This window comes from Furipterus horrens, unplaced genomic scaffold (genome assembly GCF_987537825.1).
Source record: "Furipterus horrens unplaced genomic scaffold, mFurHor1.1.pri manual_scaffold_9, whole genome shotgun sequence".
Taxonomy (NCBI): domain Eukaryota; kingdom Metazoa; phylum Chordata; class Mammalia; order Chiroptera; family Furipteridae; genus Furipterus; species Furipterus horrens.
This window is the reverse complement of record NW_028327179.1, coordinates 32,871,453-32,894,791: the sequence shown is the minus strand read 5'-3', so window position 1 is coordinate 32,894,791 and position 23,339 is coordinate 32,871,453. Positions and strand designations below refer to the sequence as shown.

The following is a 23,339-nucleotide window of genomic DNA, read 5'->3' as shown; positions in this document are numbered from 1 at the left end:
AAAGTGCAGGCATAACCAAACAGTATCCCAGGACAAGTGAATATATTCTCTGGATTCTGTCTCCTTCCTTTCTTCCATCTCTTGCCAGTGCCTTTTTTGGGGGGGCCAGATACAATCATAAGCCAGAGAGTGGGTGAGCCCAGGAATGCAATTCACTGAAGTATTTTAGAGCAGAGCCTAAAAGGAAAGTTAGCAGAGGAAAAGCACCACATCAAACTACTTTTAAGGGCTAGTTTGCCAATATCCTGCCTTAATGCACACAATACAGTGTTTAATTGATTATGAACTTAGAACTTAGAGCCAAACTTCTTATGTTAGCCAAAATTAATGTGCTTATTAGTATAGTCTATACCTCCTAATTATGGTATTTTCTTAGCTAGTATTTTTTACTAACATCAATATCTTAATTCAGATATATATTTATATGTAAAGATATAAATTATACATATAAGTATATATTTTATTAAAAAGTGCATTTTAATAAATTCTACATACGAACATACCACGATTTTATCTAAGAAGGTTTGTATATATAAAAGCCCACTAGTTAGCTGAACATCAAGAGATTGGGGCAGAGGATGCTCCTGCTCTGACCAAAATTATTTAATTTTCTTTTCTTATTAGGCTTCCTTAGAATATCATTTAAAAAAATTTTTTTTAAGATAAGTAAGCAAAGAAGTTAAGGCAAACATTTGCCATGCTCAATAAACAATGTTCTAATGTGCTAATTGATTCTAATCTCAACAGCCAACATTAGCTATGTTAATACACCATTAGACAGAAAAATAAAAGCATCATCAGGAATACAGTCTATCAATTGAATACATGAATACATCATGGTTGAATACTAGCCGGTAGGTAGTAATTAGGTAGTAACTAAGGGTACCTCAGACAGATATTGGTTGATGTATATTTAGCAGATACTATGCAATTCTTTTTTTTCAACTCTATACTTAGTAGTATATTATCTTTATGTACTGTTATTACTAACTTTACCACAACTATTAGTATGATATTATATAAAATATACAGATATTGTATCAGGAACTGGGAATATGAGGATGAAAAATCATGCCCTCAAAGAGTCAGCATATAACCATGGAAAAGACTATGTAAATGAACGATTATATGCAAAAGAATAGGTGAAGCAAAGTTTGTGAATGAAGTAGATGCCACAGAAATAAGTCGCAGAGAATGTGATTAACTGTGTCTAAGAGCTTTATAGGTTATTTAAAGAGAAGTTGTGCTCTGAACTGCATTTTGTATTTGATTCAACAGCCTCCTTCAAGATGTGTATTTATACGAGTTTGGTGGACTGGGGCATACTCAGGCAAGGGGGATGTCCCCTTTGGTTGTGCATTTCTCTTAATGCAGCTCATCTACAAGTTATGGACTCTCATTTATACTCTGATCTCTCAATTTTAAAATTCTTTATAGTAAGGTTTATAACTCCAAATCCAAATATTAGAATCAATCATGTAATGGCATTTATTGCCCTATCAACAACATCTTTTGATGATCTCTCATGTGCTAAGTGCCAGCTGTATGTACTAGTGGAAGAGACATCGGTGACAGTACATTCTTCTTAAGAACATTGATAATCTAGTAAAAAGGCAGAAGATGCACAATATGATAAATATAACGGTGAGACTAATGCAACAAATAACAAAGAGATAATCATAATTAAATGTAACCATATATTACATAATAATGTGGATGGTATAATTTATATTTGTGTAATGTTTAATCACTTACACATGTTTCCTCATATTAACTTGACTTAATGTTCACAAATAGTCTCTGGGCTTGATGACGGTGTTTCTATTTCATCAATGAAGCAAAATAGGTACAGAGAAGTAATAAATATATAGGAAATAAAAGAATGAGAAAATTTAGGGTCAGGGTTTGAAAGGGAAATAGGCTATAAGATGGATTAGACTAAATGCTGTTGAGAAGAGATAGGGAAAGGCAAGTCAGGTTAATGGAAAAGAAAAGATTATAGATAAGAATATGCAGAGTGTGTTAGTGAGCAGACCAGCTTGGCTAGAACATGTGTATGGAAGAGAAATATGTACAAGTATATGAAATCTATAATATCAATGATTAGGAAAAAATGTGCAACAATAGAGAAATGATTGAATAGATTGTTTATTTATGATAAAATTCTAAGAAGTATTTTAAAATGAAGTAAATAGATAGCTGAAGTCAGAGTAATGATGAAAATAATTGAGTTTTATGTGACCATTTAAAAATAATTTATACATGTATATGGTATAAAAATCCAGAAAATATGAAGGATTTGTAGTAAAAAGTAATAATTTCTTTTTAGTACCCATTCCACCCCCCACCCCCCAGATGCAACATGATTATAGAAATAATTTCAATTCTGTCAAGAGAAAATTGCTGCCTCATCCAGGGTAAAGATGACCGACGTAAGCAATCTGCCATAGAGAGTGTGGCTGGACTCCACTAAGGGCATGACTATGTGCAGGGATTGGCATGGGTTTCTGTTGCTGGCAGATTGGGAATTCCACACTGGAAGTGGGTAGTTCAGAAGCTTTGGTGGAAAATTTGTACTTTTGTTACCCCTTCACCTAGGGTTATCCTATGGGAAGTTAATTTTCTCATGTATCCAAACTTGCACAGGCCTCAGAAAGACTGAGTGGATGCCTTTCACATGGTGGTGGCAGAAAAGCTCCAGGTCAGAAAAGAAGACATTCAGAGAGCTAGGAAGCAGTGTTGTCAGCTTACATCCGCAAGCAACTGGTGGCTGGAGCAATGGCCAGAGCAAAATGTTGAACTGAGAGGATATGAAGTAAGGCATACAAATCATCTGATCCCTTGACTCTTCAAGGCAATAGTCTTTGGGAATGCTATTTTGCTTTCAGTAAAATCAAAGAAGGCATGAGTGTAGAAGATTATATAAAATATCAAGGCTAGGAATTAGTCTCTTTGTGTCTAGGAAGAAATAAGAAGAGAAACTTTCTACTTTTGAATGGAAAATATTTTATGCTCCTGAGTGGACACCTAGTGTACAAGTATTTTAAAGACCTTGATACAGATTACTGAATGGTTTTAAAACATTATCAAAGCACATTTTGTTAAGAGTATCTATTTCACTGTATCTTTGATAACATTGGAAATAACCATTTTTAGTCTCGCAGTTTAACAGTTGATAAATGGTATATTTTACATTTGTAATCCCTTGATTACTAGCATGGTTATATTTTGAAAATGTATATACATTTATTCTTCTCTTGATGGCAAGTTTAAATCCTTTTCCCATTTTTTAAATCGGACTTCTTTATATCTAAAAACTTGTTGTGTCTAAGACCTCTTTATATATTAAGAAAACTAACCTATTGTTCATTATATACATTGCAAGTAATTTCCCACTTTTTCATTTGCCTATAATATTATGCTTTTAAATATTCAACCCTTTCCTATTTTTCCCGCTTTTTTGTAGTTTTTGTCAAAAACTGACATTTGAGTAATCTTTTTCAAATACACCTTTTTGGTTTTTACCAGACTTGTTGTTGAAAGCTAAACTAAATCTGCAAGTCACAGTTAGTTGTCACTTGTCTCTACTTATCTGTTATAATCTCCATTTGTTTAGCATCCCTTTTTTACAGTTAATGATAGAGATAGAAAGAGCTAAAAATTTACCCTGAAGAGCAAATGGACGATAACATTGCATTACTTATTATAACATATCTTTTCAGTGGCTCAAAACGATTTTATTTATCTCTCAACTTAGTAATGTGGAATATCCCAAGATTGTAAGTTTTTATTTTTCAAACTGTAGTTTGCAGACAGCATCGTCATCACTGAATCCATATCCGCAGAATCTCAGGCCCCCATACCAGAGACACGTAATTTAAGATCTACCTTTTAGGTCCTTTTAGGGTCCACACAAAGGTCCCTAGTAATGCATCTGTCCATTATTATTTGAATTATCATTTTAGATCCTGTTGTTTATTTTCAGGAAGACATAAAACTAACCAATTGATTTATCAGTTTCCTGGATTATGACACTTACAAAAATTAAAATTGTAGAATGTCATAACAGAAACCTATATTATTTGTGAATTTTCTCCACTCTCATTCCAATACTTTAATTTTAGTTGAAAACATGAATTGCCATCTGAGCTCTAGATCATTTTCATTTTTGATAATCACCATCAAACTTTGAGATTTTCAGCACCATATAGAGTAGTCAATAATGAACATTAAAGAAAGAAGAAAATATTTCATTTAGCTATACATATTCTAAGGAGTTGCATATAGTTTTATCATAATTACATTCATTAATTCATTAACACATGTATTTCCTATTTACTGTTGTACTAACGTACAAGCTCTGTGTTAGGTGCTGTTGGGGAAAAACAAAGACGACCAGGAGAAATAGATTAACAAGATTAATCCTTTATGGATGCTTGAAATATGCTGGACACTTTTCTGGCCACTTATGCTCTGCAGTCCTCAAAGCCACCATTTGAGGCCAGTGTTATTAGTAACTCAGTGGTATATAATTTGCATCAAGGCTAGAAAAGTTAAGTAAACTTCTCCAAGGTCACATAGCTAGTGAGTAGAAGGGCTGGAGTTCCAGCCATGCTTGACAAAATCCCAAGCTCTTATGTTATACCTGAGTGCCTGCTTTGATTAATCGTAGATGGCAATTTAAAAAATTGATAATTTCATTGGTGTGTATTCAAGGTGTTTTCTCTTTCAAGTTTTAGATATGGATTTTGTACAGTTTTATTCGTATTGATGGTTCCTATCCAGTTTATTTCTAGTATTTTCAAAAAACATGAAGAAATACACCATGAAGGCATAAAGCTGTGTACTTTGACCCTGAAGCCAGTGAGAGACACATTCTAAATGAATAGGGCGAGCAGTGTTGAACAGAAATTGCTGGCTTCCTACTTCTTCCCTTTCAAAGAAAAGCTGTGGGTAACAACTTGTTATTATACACGGTAAAGGGCATAGTTTATATATTGTACTGAAAGCAAGGGCTATTCTTTTCTTTTTTTTTAAATTACATTTTATTGTTTATGCTATTACGGTTGTCTCAATGTTTTCCCTTTTTTCCCCTTCTACTCAGCGCCCTCCTCCATTCCCTCAGGCAATCCCCACACTTTTTGTCCGTGTCTACGGGTCTTGCATATATTTTGTATCTATAATTCTGTTCCTGTTCTATTTGTTTATTTTGTTTTTCAGATTCAATTGTTAATGAATATGTCTTTATTGCCATTTTATTGTTCATATTTTTCCTTCTTCTTCCCCTTCCCCTTCCCCTTCCCCTTCCCCTTCTCCTTCTCCTTCTCCTTCTCCTTCTCCTTCTCCTTCTTCTCATGAAGAACCTTTAACATTTCATGTAATACTGGTGTGAGGGTGATAAATTACTTTAGCTTTCTCTTGTCTGGGAAGCTACTTATCTGTTCTTTGATTCTAAATTATGGCTTTCCTGGATAGAGTAATCTTGGTTGTATGTCCTTGCTTTTCATCACTTTGAATACTTCTTGCCAGTCTCTTCTAGCCTGTAAAGTTCCTTCTGGGAAATCAGCTGACTGCCTTATGGGAGCACCTTTGTAAGTAACTCTCTTCTCTTACTGCTTGGGAGATTCTCTCTTTGTATTTAAACCTTGGCATTTTGATTATGATATGTCTTGGCATGGACCCCTTTGGGTTCATCTTATTTGGGACTCTGCACTTCCTGGACTTCTATGTTTATTTCCTTCACCAAGTTAGGGAAAATTTCTGCATTACTTTTTCAAATGCGTTTCCAATTTCTTTCTCTCTCTCTTCTCCTTTTGGCACCCCCATGATGTGAATGTTAGTATGCTGAGGCTTCTTACACTATCCTCATTCTTTTGGATTCTTTTCTTCTTGCTGTTCTGATTGGTTGTAAGAAGAATAAAATGATTTACTGAGAGAGAAGGAAACGTTTCTGTGTGTCTGTGTTTTGTGTGTGTGCATTCAAATACAACACGAGAAGTTGTATAAAATATAGTCTTAAAATTATTTTCAAAATATGTAGGAAAGTAAATATAACAATGAAGAACAATTAAGTAAATTTGATTAAAATACAAATGTGATGTGATTCTATCCTTGAGGTAGTCTTTTTGGTTTACTATGATTCTATGAAATTTCAACTCTTTATTCTAAACAAGATATATGAAGAGTATGAAATATTTGCAACACAAATGACTTAGTAATTCTATGTAAGTTATTTCTAAGGCATCACACATTTTCTTTCAAATTGCAGTAGTGGGAAGGATGTGAAAGCATACTGGCAGTTGACTTCATGCCAGAAAAACTCCAGTTGACTCCTTGTGTTTAATCGCTTAATCTGAACGATTTCTCCACAGTAGTTTCAAAAATATGGTGCTAAGCCTTTTTCTTAAGGATAAAAACAAATTTTAACAGTCTATTCTAGTTGCACAAATTAGGATAAAGGGAATGTAAGCCGCATTGTGCAATAACAGCCAATGATAAATCTTTGAAACAAGCATTTTCAGTGGAAGAAATATCTCCCTCAGTGGGGCAAAAATTGATTGGTTCTTGGGGGAGAGAAAATCTCTCTTTTTGTATTTAAATCACAGATAAGCATACAGTACATCAACAAATACATAGCATATGTGTGATGTTTAAGTCTAATGGGACGTAGTAAGGGAAAAACTTATATAAAGGTAAAGACAATAAAGGTTGGGAAACATTGCTTTAAAGCATACTTCCTGTATTTCAGCAAGCGAGTCCCTCACATATTACGAGGCAAAGAGCATATGTTAAGCTCCTTTCTCAGCAGTATTCCTCCTGAAAGCCAGTGATAAAATGTATCATCTGTTGCTGGACTTTAGTAAGGATCCGGATATAAAATTATTGGCAATAAGGAACTTAAAACCCTTGTTCCTTCCCTAGGTCCTGTTTACTTTACAGCCTTTTCTTAAGGTAGTTGCATGTGTTCCATGACAAGAGGCCACACGGTGTGTGTTCTGTGAGTAAGAGAAGAGATGAGAAGGTATATAGGGAGACCCTTCATATACTATCTCCATTTACATTTCTTCTGTTATTTTCAAACATTGCAATCAAGTATAAGAGATTAAAACAGAAAGAAGCTGTTCACTTCTTTCTTGATGGCGCTTGGTATCTTGAGGAACCTGAGGGTTTTCTGTAGGATATGCCCTAGAGGTTTGTGTTTCACCAGTTTACTCCTCTGACCTCATACTCTGCTGTGATCCCTCTGTTCATCTTTCAGCCCAGGAACCCCCTTCCACTGCAGAGCTTATCTTTCATCTCTCTGCAATCATCAAAAGATATTACTTCATTAAAACTTGTATGAATTTTATTCAATATTCATGCTTCCCAAGGGGTATGAGCATTATATTTGCCTCTAAGTAATTATGAAATGAATAGTGCTTGTTTTTCCTATTAAAAAACATTGCAGACATTATAAGTGAACTGTTTTCAGGAGAGCTCCTACTATACCTTAAATAATTTTATGTAGGTTAGTCTCTATTCTTTATTTTGCCTTACTTTAATGTCAAGCTAGCTTTTAAGAATTATTTCTCTCTCTAGCTTATGGTCTAAAATCTACAAACTATGAAAGGATAAAACATAGTACCCTTTTGTTTCTTTTCATCTCTTTCAAGTTGCTTTCTTATCTCTTCTTTATTCCTCTGGAATCTTTTTCCTGAAAGTTTTTTTTTTTAGCAAAATTTCCTCTACTATACTCTTTTGAAAAGGGATCTTGTAATTCATATTTTATCCCAATCAATGAAGAGTTAGGACCTAAACTCTGGGGAACTCCATTCTTATATTTCTAATTTTGATAAATGAAATGTTGGAGTAACCTCTGTTCCTCATTAACATGCAGATTTTTAAAATGTATAGAGGGAGAAATCTCTTATGGGTGAGAACAGAGGCATAGAAGCCTGTTTTCCTTTCTAAAACTCTATTCATTCGCTTGCCTTGTTGCTCTTTCCCTTTACGTTATTTTTGAATTGTCCAGATCACTGATTCAATGTTGTTAATACTTCCAATTTAGTTCTTTTCCTATAACATTTGGAGGAAAAGGAAAATTCTATTTTAAAATTCAATAAAAATAATGTTTGGAAAGAGGACAGATTTGGAAAACTTAGAATTTTAAGATGACAATACTCTCCAAATTCAACTCAATTCCTATAAGAATCACAGATGGTTTCTTTGTAAAAAAAATCAACAAACTGATTCTAATATTCATATGAAATTATAAAGGATCCAAAATAGCCAAAACAATCTTGAAAAAGCAAAACGGAGTTGGAAGACTCACACTCTCTGAGTTCAAAACTTACTGCAAAGCAACAGACGTAAAGACTGTGGTACTACTATAAGGTAGATATATAGATCAATGGAATAGAATTGAGAGTTCAGAAATAAACCCATGTGTTTATGATCAACTGATATTTAACAAGAATGCCAAGATCAGTCGGTAAAAGAAAGAAGGGCCTTTTCAACAAATAGTGCCGAGACAAGTGAACAGCCACATGCAAAGGAATGAAATTGGACCCTACCTCATATCATATAAAAATTAACTCAAAATGAATCAAAGACCTAATGTAAAATAAACAGCATAATATTCTTAGAGAAAAAAATAGGGATAATGCTGCGTATCTTTGGGTTTGTATAGATTTTTATATATGATAGCAAAGGCTTAGCAACACAAGAAAAACAAAAAATCAAATTTCACCAAAATTAAAACCTCTTTTTTTTTTTGCTTCAAAGGACACTAGCAATAAAGTGAAAAGACAACCCCCAAAATGGGAGAAAAATTTTGCAGATCATCTATCTGATAAGGGACTTGTGTCTACACTATATAACTCTTACAACTAAATCATAAAAACTAACAAAAATTAAAAATGAACAAAATACCCAAAAGGACCTGTCTCCAAATAAGATATAGAAATGGCCAGAAAACACCTGAAAAAAATATTGACGTCATTAGTCATCAGGGAAATGAATTCAAAATTACAAGATACTAGTTCATATCCATTTGGATAGCTATAATCCCAAAAGACTCTTACCAAGTGTCAGTGAGCCTGTAAAGATATTGGAACCCTCAGAAACTGTGGGAATCTGAAATGAGGCAGCCACTTTTGGAAAGCAGTCTGGCAGTTCCTAAAATAATTATACTAAGAGCTAACACATGATCTAGCAATTCCACTTCTAGGGATATACACAAGAGAAATGAAAAGACTTGTCCACACAAAACTTATACATGAATGTTTGTAGCAGCATTATTCATTACTGAAAGTGAGGAACAACCCAGATACCCATTAAATGTGGGAATGGATAAACAAAATGTGGTATGTCCACACAATGGGATATTATTTGACCATAAAAGGAAATGAAGTACTGACACATGATACAACATAAATGAATTTTAGAAACAGTGTAATAAGTTTAAAACGCCAGATACAAAAGGTCACATATTGCATGGTTCCATTTGTGTGAAATGTCACAGTAGGCAAATTTATAGACACTAATAAGTGGTTGCTGGACTGTATGGGAGAAGAGAAAAATGATAGCTGAAGAGTACAAGATTTCTATTTGTGGTGATTAAAATGTGATAAAACTGACTGTGGATGTGGTTTCACATGTCTGTGGATGTACTGAAAGCCACTGAACTATACACCTGGAATGTTTTGATAGTATATATGGGGATTATATCTGTGAATAAGTTTGTTTTTTACAAAATTCAATAAGAGGTAGTTTCTTAGAAGCTAGATACAGTGTGGAATCTAAAACCGTTTCAATCAGCATTTCTCGCTTTGCGTCATCATATCCATTGTTCTATCTAGAACTCTGAATGGATCTCTGTACGACTGATCCGTTGGAGTTTCATAGTCGGACCCTCGTTCTCATTTCACATTTAAATATGTGAAAACCTCTCAGCCTGTGAGCTACGCAGAGCCAGCAGTGGGCCTTAGGAGGCCTGGAAGGTGTGCTGGTCCCCTGGGTCCCTCCCAGACACCATCCCAGTCTGGTCTGTAACTGTGTCTTCATTTGTATCCAGCGCTGCTCCTCCCGCAGGAAATAGGAAGAGCAAGGCTTTCTCCTCCAGTCTCACGGGCTCCAAGTGCCCTGGCACGGGGGCAGCAGCCGCCCCTGTCCTGGCTGCCCAGCGGTGCCCTGAGCAAGACAGGGTGGCTGCCAGCACACGGAGGGGCCCTCCCTCCTGCCCCAGCCCCTCCTACTGTGCATTTTCCCTTTTGCCCCTGGGACGCTGTGGTCGCTGTGGTCGGTGAGGGAGGATGGAGCATGGATGGCCATTGGCCAAGGAGTGGAGAGCCAAGGGCGGCAGGCGGTAGCCCTGCCTCTGTCTCAGAGGGTGACCCGGGTCGGGTCGCCTGCTGGAAGGCTTCTCTCCACTGCTTCCGCTCGCCCCCCCGCCCCCCCCCCCCCCCGCCCAGGAGTTCCCAGCTGGACCAGTAGGAACTGGAGCAGCTGTGGCGTTCGCTGTCCCCGTGTTTGGGGCTGGTGCTTGTCCTCAGATGCCCTTGTTTGGATTCCTGGGGGTAGGGTGACTGCAGAGTGACTGCAGAGGGCTTCAAGGAGGAGGTGACACTTGAGCTGGCCTTGAAAACTGGGTGTCTGTAGCTGCTACAAGGATGAGGCTCTGTAGGGGGGGCTCCCACTGTCCCCCAGCTATTCTAGGTCCCTGCTGCCCAGCCTGGGAGCGGTGTCCTGGGTCTGCCCAGCACTGGCATCCCCCGGGGCCTCACTCTGCTGCGTGAAGCATCAGGTTGGGCGCAGCCCAGGACCCTCTGAGACCTGGGTTCAAGTCTGGCCTCACCCGGCTGGCAACTCCTCCTCTGGGCCCGTTTCCTCCTCTATAAAGAGGGGTTTCCGACAGAGCACAGAGGTGTACAGAGGGGGCCAAAGCTCTCAGCCCAGCTCGGTGGACGGAGCCCCCACGCCCCACTGTGGGGTCTTCTTCTCTCCCTGGACACCCTCACTTTGGGCATTTTGGCTCTTTGATGCCCGGGCCTGTAGCCTCCCTGGGAATGACCCGCCCCTTACCTGTGCCCCGAGACGGAACGCAGAGAAGCCCAGTGCACGGAGTGGGCACTCGGGGCCAGACCCTGGGCTCAGGCGCCAGCACGCCGCATGTGGGTGGGAGGAGCCCTGCGGCGAGAAAAGCTTTGTGTCCAGCCAGGGCAAGCGCCCCCCACTCCGCCGCCCCCAGCCTGGATAAGCTCCCTGCGGGGGGCCCTCCGACACCCCGTGCCCTCTGCATCTCTCTCCAGTGTCCTGTAGCTGCTACGACTGTTTTGGTTTCTGCCAAAGAGAAAGAATAAGAAACGCGGCCGCAGACGGAGGCAGGCTGGGCCGTGGGTGCCTGGAGCGCCCGCCAGGACTGCGGGTGGAGGCACCCAAACGAGGCGCCCGCCCGCCGGCCACGGGCTGGGAAGCCTCTGTGCCGCTGTGTGGTGGGGTGCATTTGTGTAAGGATAAAGTAAATGTTTTTGGCACCCCTGCTTCTTGTCCCTCCCCCTGCGCCAGGGAGTAGGTGTGTTAAAAATAATTATTAAACTTTAGGCCACAGGAAAAAAAAAATAGTCAAGCTCAAGAAAAAATGATGGATTTCAAACTCCTCAGTTTATTGAAAGCTCTATTCCTTATAAATAAATATGTATATATGATACACACGTGTATGTATCTGCTCTTTTATATGAACCACTCAAAATAATTTCATAAGTCATTCTTTATTTAAAATTGTTCTTTCAGATATTCAGAAATTCCATAGGTGGTGGCTTCAGTGGAATTTTCCCCAGAGTAAATTTCTTGGACTGAAACTGCTCTAGTTCTTCTGCCGTTAGTTGATGCTTGGGCGTGAATAATTCGTTAACTGTTGTCATGCTACTACTTGAGACAGGAAGAGAGGTAGATGTGCTGCTATTTGCAAAACTGTCACTGAATGACTTGGAAACAGTAGTGTGAGATTGTGAGCCTGGATTTCCAAAGCCAGCCACCGACCTGCTGTTTGTGAAGGCTGGGGCCCCCGCAGCTCCAGCAGGGCCTGCTGCCATGGGAGCTGGGAATCCTGGAAACCCAGGCGAGCCAAAACCTGCAGCTGCTGGGGTTTTGAACGATAACGAAGCAGCAGATGTGATTTCAGGTTTCCCAAATCCAGGCACCGGAGTAGAAGTAGTGACGGCAGGACCGGGAAAGGGAACAGCTCCAAATGCGGGCGTGTTCCCGAACACAGAAGGGCTTTCAGAAGGGGCACTGGCAAATCCAGAGCTTGTTTTAAAACTAAAATTTTGAGCATTATCACTCATGCTGTTATTCACTGGAAAACCTACAAATAAACCAGAAAAAGAAAAAAAAAACTATTACAGTCAGAAATGTGGCCATGTTAATCCCCACTTTTTCCCCCCTCATTTTCCCCTTATTCCCGCCATGTTTGGATGTTGGAAAGAGATTACAAGGGAGAAAAGTAAAAACGAGAAGCTAGAACAAACCCACTGTCTTCCTGCTACACCGACCTCACTTGCCCCGTGATTTACCTTCACTCAATGAGGCGGCTTTGAAAAGCCTCAGGGATTAGCGAGTGCTCTTACACTTCTGGCTTGTCCATGCCCCGCCCCCCATCTCACTGGAGCTGTCACTTGCGGAGGACACTATGCTGTTATACAGTGACAAGAAAGTCCTCAAAGGTGCTGCTACCACAGCTATAAAAGTCTTGAAAAGCCACTCCTAAAATATACTTCTAAAGCTTGAGCCATAGGGCCTTTCAGAGAACAGCCCAGCCCATTCTGGCCCCCCTTTCACTAAGGCTTGATGAATCAAATTCTCTCAAGCTCCATTATGGAAGGCTGTAGAATTTGCAAGGCTGACTTAAAATGGTGCTTAACATACCTTCAGGTTTTACAACTTGAAACCTATAAAATCCTATTTTTCAAAATCAGTGAACTCCTGCATTACTTTATCACTTACCTGGTGGCCCAAATGCTGCTGTTTGCCTACTCCCAAATCCAAACGTAGAGGTTGCTTGATTTATTCCATTCTTTATATCAGAGAGCTATAAGAAAGGGCAAATAATAAAGTACTTGATGAATAATTCTCAAGTACCTTTCTATATATGTACTTTAGAGCCAAATTTAAAATTTAAAATATGTGCTTAAAAACGTGAAATGTTTAACATAGAAAAATGCCCACAATATGAATACAGACAGAAAAAAGTACACCAACCTCAAAGATTAAGAGTCAATTGCTGATGAATTATGGTTTTAATTTTAGTTATGCTTTTAAATTTTTCCTAGCCCTGGCTAGTGTGGCTCAGTGGATTGAGTGCCAGCCTGAAAACCAAATGGTTGCCGGTTCGATTCCTGGTCAGGGCACGTGCCTCGATTGTGGGCCAGATACCCAGGTAGGGGGCATGTAAGAGGCAACTGACCAATCTCTCTCTTGCACACTGATGTTTCTCTCCCTTCTCCTCTCTCTAAAAAGTAAATAAAATCTTTAAAAATTTTTGTTTTCTAAATTTCAATGAATACATATTAAAATGAGAAAAATAATTTTTAATAATACATTTCAGTATCTATAGGCCGATATACATTTTTTCTTAAAGATTTTATTTATTTTTAAATAAATAGAGAGAGAGGAACGGAGGGAGAAAGAGAGGGAGAGAAACATCCATACCAGCCAGGGCTTGACAGAAAATTTTAAGTTTGCTTTCCAACTTGAAAGTAAAATTCTTGCAAAAAAAGCAATACATAAGAGAGACACTTCCCTTCAGCAAACTTTCAGGTACTCACCAAACCTGTTTTAGGTGCTGTGCTTAGACTTTTCAGTTCATTTACCCTATTCCTCCACTGATTTATTAACTGTTGGATGGAATTTAGCTGGAGAGAGAAGACAGAAAAATGATGAGTCAATATCGAGTGTTTATTTTCATCTCTCAAACAACTTCACATCTTTGCCAAAATTACAGAAAGTTTATGAAACATTTTTACGGCCCATCACTTGTAAAGTTCGCATTGACCCGCCCCTGTTTGCCAAAGATATTCCAGCTCTAGTCCCCTCTGCCTGTTCTCCAGCTCCTTGAATCACCCGGTTCAGAAGCACAAGTACCTGGCGGCACACAGTTAGTTGTATTTGGGTGGGAGAAGAGCGTGTGTGCCAGTTAAAACGCATGATCATGACTGTAGACAACAACAAAAGAGTTTGTCATTTCCTTTAGCACAAACTTCCTCAAGCTGAGCTTTTTAATTTTTGATATTTGACATGTGAGAATGTTAATCTATATAATCGACTGCTTTATTTAACTTTATTTTTCTAATATTCACCACAGTATCTGCACCTAAGAGATGCTCTATAAATGTTTGCCAACTGATGAAAGGGTTTGATTTCTGGGACTGATTGTTGGATAATCATTCCTAGTTAGTACAGTCAAAATATATTATCACCATTTTAGATAACCAATCAATTTCAAATAAAGTAATTTAGAAAATAAAAATAGCCTTGTCTTGAAAAAACTGTAGACCTCACCCACTTTACCAAAACAGGCAAGCCTCTAAATATGGAGAAGGTAGTAATTCACAGCTAATCTGTTATTGAGGTAGATGAATAGGAAACAAACTTACATAATGTTGTAAGTTGTTGCTGGCTAAGCAGTTATGGTATTCAAGTCTCAGCTCCTCTGGTGAAATGTCAGTGAAACCTGAAGTGAGAAATCAATTGGAATCTTTAAAATAAATGCCAATATTTTTGATAGAATAGTAAAGCTAAAGGGGCGAGACAAGAAAGTGCACTAATGTTGATATTAGAAAATTTTCATAATCATAAGGAAAAAATTAGAATAAAATGTAGTTGGTTATTATCTTTGAAGGGGAAATTCTTTTTCTAAATATAAATGGAGAGGAAGAACTAACAGAAAAAGAAAGTTGACTACGTATACATTCAAATTTCTATGTAGAAAAATACTCTCTATGTCAAACTATAATAAGCAAAATTAAAACGCAGATGATAAGCTGGGAAAACCAGAATGGCGACATGACAGGAGAAGAACTAATGTTAACATATTAAGAGTTCTTACAAATCACTGAGAAGAATAAGTTAATATGAGCAAAAACAACAAACAGCCAACTCACAAAATTTTCAAATAGCCAATAAATAAATGAAGTAAAAAAGTGCAATTTAAAAATACAACTGAAAATCAAGATAAAAGCCTTTACTCATCAGACTAGCAAAAATTAAAAGTGAATATTATTTATTGGCTTTAAGAATTTGGCGAAGCTCGGTGGGACTGAGCATTGGCCTGCGAACCAAGTGTTGCTGGTTGGATTCCCACTCAGGGCACATGACTAGGTTGCATGTCAGGTCCCCAGTTGGGGGCGCGAGTGAGAGGCAACCACACAGTGATGTTTCTCTCCCTCTCTTTCTCCAAAAGTAACTAAACAAACAAACAAAGAAATAATTAAAAAAAAAAAAAAGAAAAAGAATTTGGTTAAGTGGCTCTGACCAGCGTGGCTCAGCTTGTCGGGCATTGTCCCACAGAGTGAAAGGTCGCCAGTTCGATTCCCAATCGGGGAACATGCCTGGACTACAGGCCTGGTCCCCAGTTGGGGCATGTGTGAGAGGCAGCCAATTGATATTTCTCTCACACATTGATGTTTCCCTCTTCTATCCGCCCACCCCCCAAAAAATAAATACAAGAAATCTTTTAATAAAATAAAAGAAAAAATGTGGTGAAGTGGACAGTCTCCTAAACTGCCATTGAGGGGACTAAAAATGTACAACTCTTACAGGAGGAAAATTGTCATTAAGCATCAATTGCCACAGAAATGTTCACACCTTCTGATCTTAATAGCATTGCTAGGATTTAACCTCAGGAAATAATCAGATGCATTGAGTCTGTTGCAATATACCGCCTGGGTGTAGTATAGGACGAAAACCTGTTCTTGCACAGATATGTAGCTGGAAAAGAATGATGTTAACGGCCTTTTCAGATAGTTTGGAATATTCTTCTTTGACGTCACACCAGAACTTGACAGGTGGTAGTTTCTAAAAGTTTAGCTCCAATGTCGACTCAAACTTTTTGTACTATCACATTCAATTCACTGGATAATTTTGCACTTCGAATGGACTTTTTAGGTATGTATAATTTTGCAACGTTACAGATTAAATATTTGGAAAATACTGGTTCACTGAGTTATCGAGAACTCCCAAACACGGCCAAATGGTCTTTTACAATATCAAAATATTCATATTTGTTAATGTCACTATCCATCTCATCAGAAGAGACTTTATGTATCGAGAAGTTATCAAGCTCACATGAGAAAAAGATTTCTCCATCATCTAATATTCACTTGAAAGCTTGCATTTAATCATTGTCAGTTGTTCTCTATGAAGTAACGGGCTCCCTTCATTTATTTTTAAAGAAAGCGTCACCAAATACTTAAGTCAAAATAACCGTAGTTGCCACTTATTCTTTCATTAGCCACTGTTCTGTGGGGGAAAAAAGTGGCTGGTTCAGCTCCGAAGTCAAACGAGCACACCAGGACTTTCCCTTCAAATACCCATCACGCTTGAGTATGTGGCAGAAACAACTCTGTGTGTGCTTCCCATTTGGTCACACAGTATAGTAAAAATGGTTTGCACTCAGAGGTCAAGATCTCATAAAATTAAAAACTTCTACCATTTCATTTCGGACATAATCTTAAGCCAAAAGGACATTAACCTTTTTCATTGACTACTGTTAGACTTTGTGACTACGGTTTATTGTTTCTAGCTTGATTTACACTAAGATATAAGGGGCTTTACTCATCGATTTTTTTGCTTCAACTGTGCAAATGTCAACACAGTGAAAATGGCAACTCGTGCATTAGGATTATTATGAAAAGATTTTTGAACTCGTACAGCTCCTGCAAGGGTCTCAGGAACAGGGTTGCCAAATTGAGCAAATAATAATACAGGATGCCCAGTTCAATTTGAATTTCAGACACACACACTTGTAGCATAAATATGTCACCAATGTTACATGGGTTATTCATATGCTAAAACATTATTCTTTGTTTACCTAAAATTGAAGCTTCACTGGGCACCCCATATTTTATCCGGCAACCCGACATAGGGATCTACATCCCACACTTGGGAGGAACTGCTTTAGGGCATTCGACAGGTATTAGGTTCAATGCTGAACTGATTTGACAAGGCTAATACTTCTTTATTTTCTTTACAGAAAAATCACCAGCTGGAGTTCTCTTATTTCCTTGTTTTACTTATTGTCTCCTTCCCTCAAGAACATAAGCTTCATAAGGGAGGGATCTTGCCTATCTTGCTCACCAACATATCCCCAGCACTTACAATAGGGCCTGGCACTAAAGAAATTCGGTGAGGATCTGTTGAATGAGTACCGAAGCAACTGAGGAGTGGTGTGATGCAAATGCTTGCAGAGAATGAGCAGGCAGAGCTGAGACAGAGTACAGATGCCAGAGTTCTGAGGGAGTGCAAGGACTGTCATCCGCTAGGAGCCTGCTATTCACTCAGGACCAGCCAGGTGGGCTTAGCAGTGTGGCAGTTTAGGTTGCAGCCCAGAAGGAGCTTTAGAAACTCTAGACAAAAGGAAATGGGAAGGGAAGGAGTAATTCTACAGAAGTGTTATCCCTGCAGCCCAGCTAAAGCTCCTGACCTTCAAACATTATCTCCAGGATAGGCCTTCACATGCTTTATGAAAAACAACTACCCTTAAAAGGAAAGACAGGGAAGAAAGAGCAAGCAGAATCAGACAGCTAAGGCCTTCGTGGCAGGCAGGATATGACTCTTCTATTCACCGCAGGCAGCCAAGAGGTTCTGAAGGGGTACCTATGGAGAGCCAAGAGAGTAGAGCCTCTGCTTGGGCTTACAGAATTAGAACTGTGGTGGGTCCTGATGTTACTATTTTCTCATGAGAACCACATATCTTAAAAGAACTATACCTTTCAACCTCAATCTCCGAATCATGAAGTTCTGCTGCAATGCTCAGGCACTTTAAAGAATGTCCAACCTCTCCTAACTACAGCTAAGTTCGTGGTTCATTTCTTTATCTGGCAGGGTCTCGCTTTTAGAGAATGAGAGTTGTAAAACGTAGTTTAAAAATGTACAATTTCTCAGTTACCTGAAACGCTAGATACGTTTCCCCCTGGTGAATAAACGGAGAATGGCCACTGACCAGAGGACTCCCAAATGGCCACATCTTTTCCCATTTCGTCCCTGACAAAGAAAAAGAAAATAGTTTTCATCTGCTTATTAAAATTTATCTTTTTCTCATTTTCAATGATTGAAATGTTAAATTGTAGTAAATATATAATTTTAGGTTTCTCGTTATGTTTTCTCAAGTGTCCTTTAAAGCAGAAGTTACAGAACTATAAACTACATTTCATGTGATAGATACAATATTAAAGAAGTTCATAATTTTGCTTTTGCAGTACACGGAACCATTCGCTAATTCATTTCATTGAGAACAACTGTGTCATACATAGATTAAAGAACTAAGATATAATAAAATACACAACACAACTTTAATGGTTTTTGTTCATTACCATCCACATCAATGAGTATTTAACTGGGAAAGACAGGAAGCACTCCGTAATACAGAAACATCACATTTTTAGAGAACATTTTGTCTAATTCTCACATTTTGCAAACGGGTGAAGAGACCCACAGCCATGCAGTTCATTGGTTGGCAAAGCTGTGGATAGTATCTGCTCTAAACTAAATCCCCTCCTATGCCGTCCAGAATGCTATGATTAATAAAATCACAGATACTACAGAGAATCTATACTCAATTTAGGGTTTCTGTAACATCAAATATAGGAAGAACGGGTTCATTTGTTTCTTTTCTTCTTTTGAAACGTCAGTAGTATATGGTACATGGCTCAAAATGTTTACTACTGACCGACTTCTAACTTATGGAAGTAAAAGACCAACAAATACCTATATTGATGTTCTGTCCTAGAAGCCAGGAGCCGAGGGAAGTTACAGAGAGCCAGGCACCGTTTTGGTACCAGTCACAAATTCTACTACAGATGTTCTCGAGAAATGATAAGGAATTTACTCTACAATAACGAAGGGAACCAAATGAAACCAATTTGAATGAGGCAAATGAAGTAAAAGTTTTAGAAAGAAAAATAGGAGATGATATGTGACCTCTAAGATCACAAGTTGCTTTAAATTACCTCATCCTTTTTAAAGGTCTCATAACTTACAACAGATTTAATTAAGCAGGACTACCTTACAAAGCTATTCACAATACAGCGTTATCAACACAGTGGAAAAAGCACACTGAGCTCTGAGAAGACACTGTACTGATACGGAAAGATGACGCATTTTTAAGCGAAATAAGATCTAGTACGATATGTATTACACCCATTATATTACGTGTATATATGCGCGCAAAACGTGGTTACCTCTGAGGGATAGGATCACGGGTACTTTCTGCTCATTCCGATTTTTAGGTAATGTATTACTTCTTTTCGAAAAGCAAGCGAATGGGTAACTTTTCTGAGGGCTTTCACTTACAGGAATTCGTTTTCGTCTTTCGGTGCGTAAGAGCTGGGTGAAGAAGCAAATGGGTTCTGAGGTGCTCCAAATGCCCCGTTCCCGTCAGTTGAAGCTCCGGAATCGGAAGAACCGGAAGATGACTTCCCTTGCTCTCGGCTGCCCGCGCACCCTGTAGATTGGGACAAGCTGGATGCTTTGATACTACTGGAGTATCTCTGGCTCGTGGCATTGCGCCCACGTCTGGCACGACCTGGAACAAACAATAAAACAAAACAATTTTACCGGCAATTCATCTTTTAAACCTCTGAAAACATCATTATATTTTGCTTATTCCATACAGACATTATGCAAAGATCCAGCACTTCCACTTACGGAAAGTCACAAAAACTCTTCATTCTGACTTACATAGTTCAGTGTAATATCAACAGATCGCATAATGGCCTAACTGCATTTCTGTTTAACAAGATTGAGGGGACTGTTAGCTCTAGAAAAATAATGATGTGTTGCTAAGTTCAGCTGACATAGGCTTATTAAGTGAATAACTGCTTGATGGCGGAGTGGATGGAAGGCATATATCCTAAATCATGAATTCCTTCAGGATCAAAAGCTCTCTTTCTCAGTCTTGGCTTTCCCACTGGGCCCGATATAGTAATAACCTCTGAAAGATGGGGAGTGTATGAAAAAGTCTGTTGAGCATAAACAATTAGATTCCACCTTCTGTCCTTGAATAGATGCTGAAATCTATTTCAGTCTTCCCTTTCGGAAAACTCATACCCATGGATCTTTCAGGGGGAGATTATAAAGGGAATTCACATGTGAATAATGCATTTGAGTTTCTCTATTACGAGCATATTACTAATGTTTCATAACCACCAAAATGAGCCAACAAGACTATCCTTTCTGTCTCCAGTTATCACTTGAACTGTCTCAACTACTCATCATTTTCTAGTGGGGTCTAAGATAATTCACCTTGTTTCTCACTGAATTGAAGATATTCCATTAAGTGTAATAACAAGTGGAGTGATGGGAAATATACTCCTTATGAAAACTGATCTCCCAACTCTAAAACTACTTACTAAAACCAAAGAGAAAAGGCAGCAGATAGCTGAACCAGATCCCTCAAGTAGGGATTAATGGCATTCTCTTATTCTAAAGCTTTAAATCCGTTGGGGAATGACACAGCTGAAGAAATTCAAGTCATCTTTTGAAGACAGCTTTGGACCTTCACACTTATTAGTGCCAGAAGCATTCACTTGCTGCAGGTAGCTAAATAACTGTTTCTTTGACACAGTTCATTACACATTTTCCCTCAATTAACCTATCCACTCTTCGCTTATTTTCTAATCACTACATTTAGAGAGTCTCCACAGAATGTCAACTATGACATCCCGTGGTTAGTGGAAGTCCATTCACATTTACGCGACCCCGAGCCCTCATTTTTGGTTTGGGATATTTCATTAGACCTATTGTGGTAATGCACACAGACTGTCCTCAAGAAGAGGCAACAGGTGTGAAAGCCACGATGCGACTATCCCAAGGCTGAAAGGGCGGGAGAGTGCGTCGGGGGGAGCCAGCATCCTGCGACACCTTTCAGGACGAAGTTCCAATTCTAAGAAAAGAAAAATACATCTTACCTTTGAAGTCTTGTGTTGTATTGTGTTTTCGTGTCTTACCTTTCTTCGAAGACAGCGCTTTTCGCACCATCCGTAACTGATTTAATGAAATATTCTGAACCCTTCGGAAAGGGCTTAGGCCCGGGGAGCAAGTCGACGTGCCCTTCCACGCCCCGTTCCCTCGGCGCCCAGAGGTCTTCATTGGGTATCCTATCCTCCCAATTTTACCCCAAATTTTAGGAACATGTGCGTCTGAGCAATGGCTCTGTACGCTTTTACTATATTTCCAAAGAAGTTCGCGACTTCCCCAGAATTAGGAGCCCTGACTCGGACCCTGGTTGCTAGCCTCTCCCTGGAAGCAACGTTGAGTAAAAATTATATTTGAGTCAAGGGCCAAAAAAACAACTACTCATAGGAGTGTACAAAAGCAAGGCGGCGTCTGGGTCGCCCTACAGCAAGTCTCCCAACCACTGCCACTCACAGACACTGTAGCTTTGACACGTTAAGTTCTACCTGAAACTCGTTGCTTGGCAACACCAGAACCAAGCCCCTTCTGCCTTTGTTCGCTCATCAGACACCAGCCCAGTGCCTCACACGCAGGAGAAAATGGCAGAAGGAGACCGTGGGCTGGGCTGTGCCCAGCCCCTTTCGGGACGCCCATTAACTACCGGCTTTCTTGACAGGGAAACAAATCCAAATCAACTCACTGTCCACTGAGCAGATAAATGTCCTACGGTCTTCTCTGATACCCAAATGCAACATAATTAGTCCACCAATTATGCAGGAAACAGGGAGCCCAGAAAGCCAGCCACTAAGTTAACTTACTTCGCCTGTGGCACATTATTTGAAATATTGCAGGAAGAAGAATGGGTGAGGATTAGACATCCCATGACTGAACTGTGATGAACCACCATGATGCTTTCACCAGCATGAGCGAGAGCAGGGTCTTCCTGGCTTCTGTCATTCCTGTCATTGAATGCCATAAATGTAATTGACCCCCCAAATCAATGCAATCAGCAGACTCTTGTATATCAGTTCCACCTTCTAAATTTGGTAAGGAGGCCAGCTGGTGTCTCTTCTGCTTCAAACATTACTTAGTAATTTTGCTTCAAGTTTCCTTGTGCACTGCTTTCGTCTAAATCGCTTGCTTAAATGGGATTTAGGGAGCTGTGCTGAAATAAAGTGCTACTGTCACAGGATAAAGGATAAATAATGTACACACATCTAGGGAAAAAATTAGGTTTTGGAGAACCAAAATAATCAGAAGGTTAGGGTGTATGAGTATAACTTGCAGGCCATTCTTGCTTCTGTTTCGAGGCTGCTGCTGGTAAAACGGAGTCTCTAAAACAATTACGTTTACTAATGCCAATAGTACAGCATTTACAAAGTCCTTTAGAAGCAATGCTGAAGTTATAAGTTCATTCAGTTTATCAAGTGCCAGTAAAGGAATGTTGTGTTTTGTTGTTTTTTTTTTCTAAAAGATCAGCAAATGTTGTGGTCTGAGGGAAGACTGTATTCCAAAGTGGGCTGGGAGTTTCACTGGGGACCCCTGTGGAACTAAGAATGGTGATGGAGAGGGTGGGGATCCCATCCAAAAGGGGCTGGAGAGAGAATATTTCAGTCTCTTTTCACCCTGTGCTGGTCGTGGGGGGCAGGAGGAGGAGGAAGAGGAGGAGGAGGAGGAGGAAGGCCTCTGTTGTAAGGGTTAAAAATGGGATTGGTGTTGTTTTACTATGGCACAACTGAGCATGTGAAGGCGAAAGAGAAAAATAAAATTTCTGCCAGGCCAAAGGAGAGAGAGCTTGTTTACCAGCAATAAAACAAGGATGGGAAAGGTTATTGGGTATTAACTCAAGATCTGGACCATGTTAGAGCTAAGTTCTAGGACTTCAAAACTGAGGCTAGCCCAGAGACAATTGTAAAGTGACTAAAAAAAAAAAAAAAAAATCAGACACCAGAAGCAGAAAGGACTTAGGACATACTTCTGAGAGATGCTGCAGTTTGTCTGAAGTGCAGATTCATGGCTTCAGGGTGATGGGTTGGCAGGATAAGGGCATTGTGGGAGAGGCAAGACCACCACAAAGCCAGAGGACTGAGACAAGGACTGAGGAGCCAGGCATTGGCCTGGGGTAACATCACCTCTTTGAGGGTAGAGGTTGTGGGCTGTGGAAGTAGCTTTCTTCGTGGCCTGAGTTATAG

At 39.3% G+C, this 23,339-nt stretch overlaps 2 protein-coding genes across 3 annotated transcripts in view; one reads left to right on the top strand and one right to left on the bottom strand.

Moving 5' to 3' along the window:
- The window catches only part of GATAD1 (GATA zinc finger domain containing 1), a 484,957-nt gene that overhangs the window by 321,238 nt on the left and 140,380 nt on the right, over positions 1–23,339 (top strand). The gene's annotated exons all lie outside the window — the stretch shown is intronic.
- LOC150001552 (nucleoporin NUP42-like) lies at positions 11,766–14,181 on the bottom strand. The gene is made up of 3 exons (XM_090287752.1): positions 14,119–14,181; positions 12,982–13,066; positions 11,766–12,343 (listed from the first exon to the last, which is right to left on the bottom strand). The coding sequence occupies exons 1-3, from the start codon at positions 14,179–14,181 to the stop codon at positions 11,766–11,768; spliced, it is 726 nt and encodes a 241-aa protein (XP_090143878.1).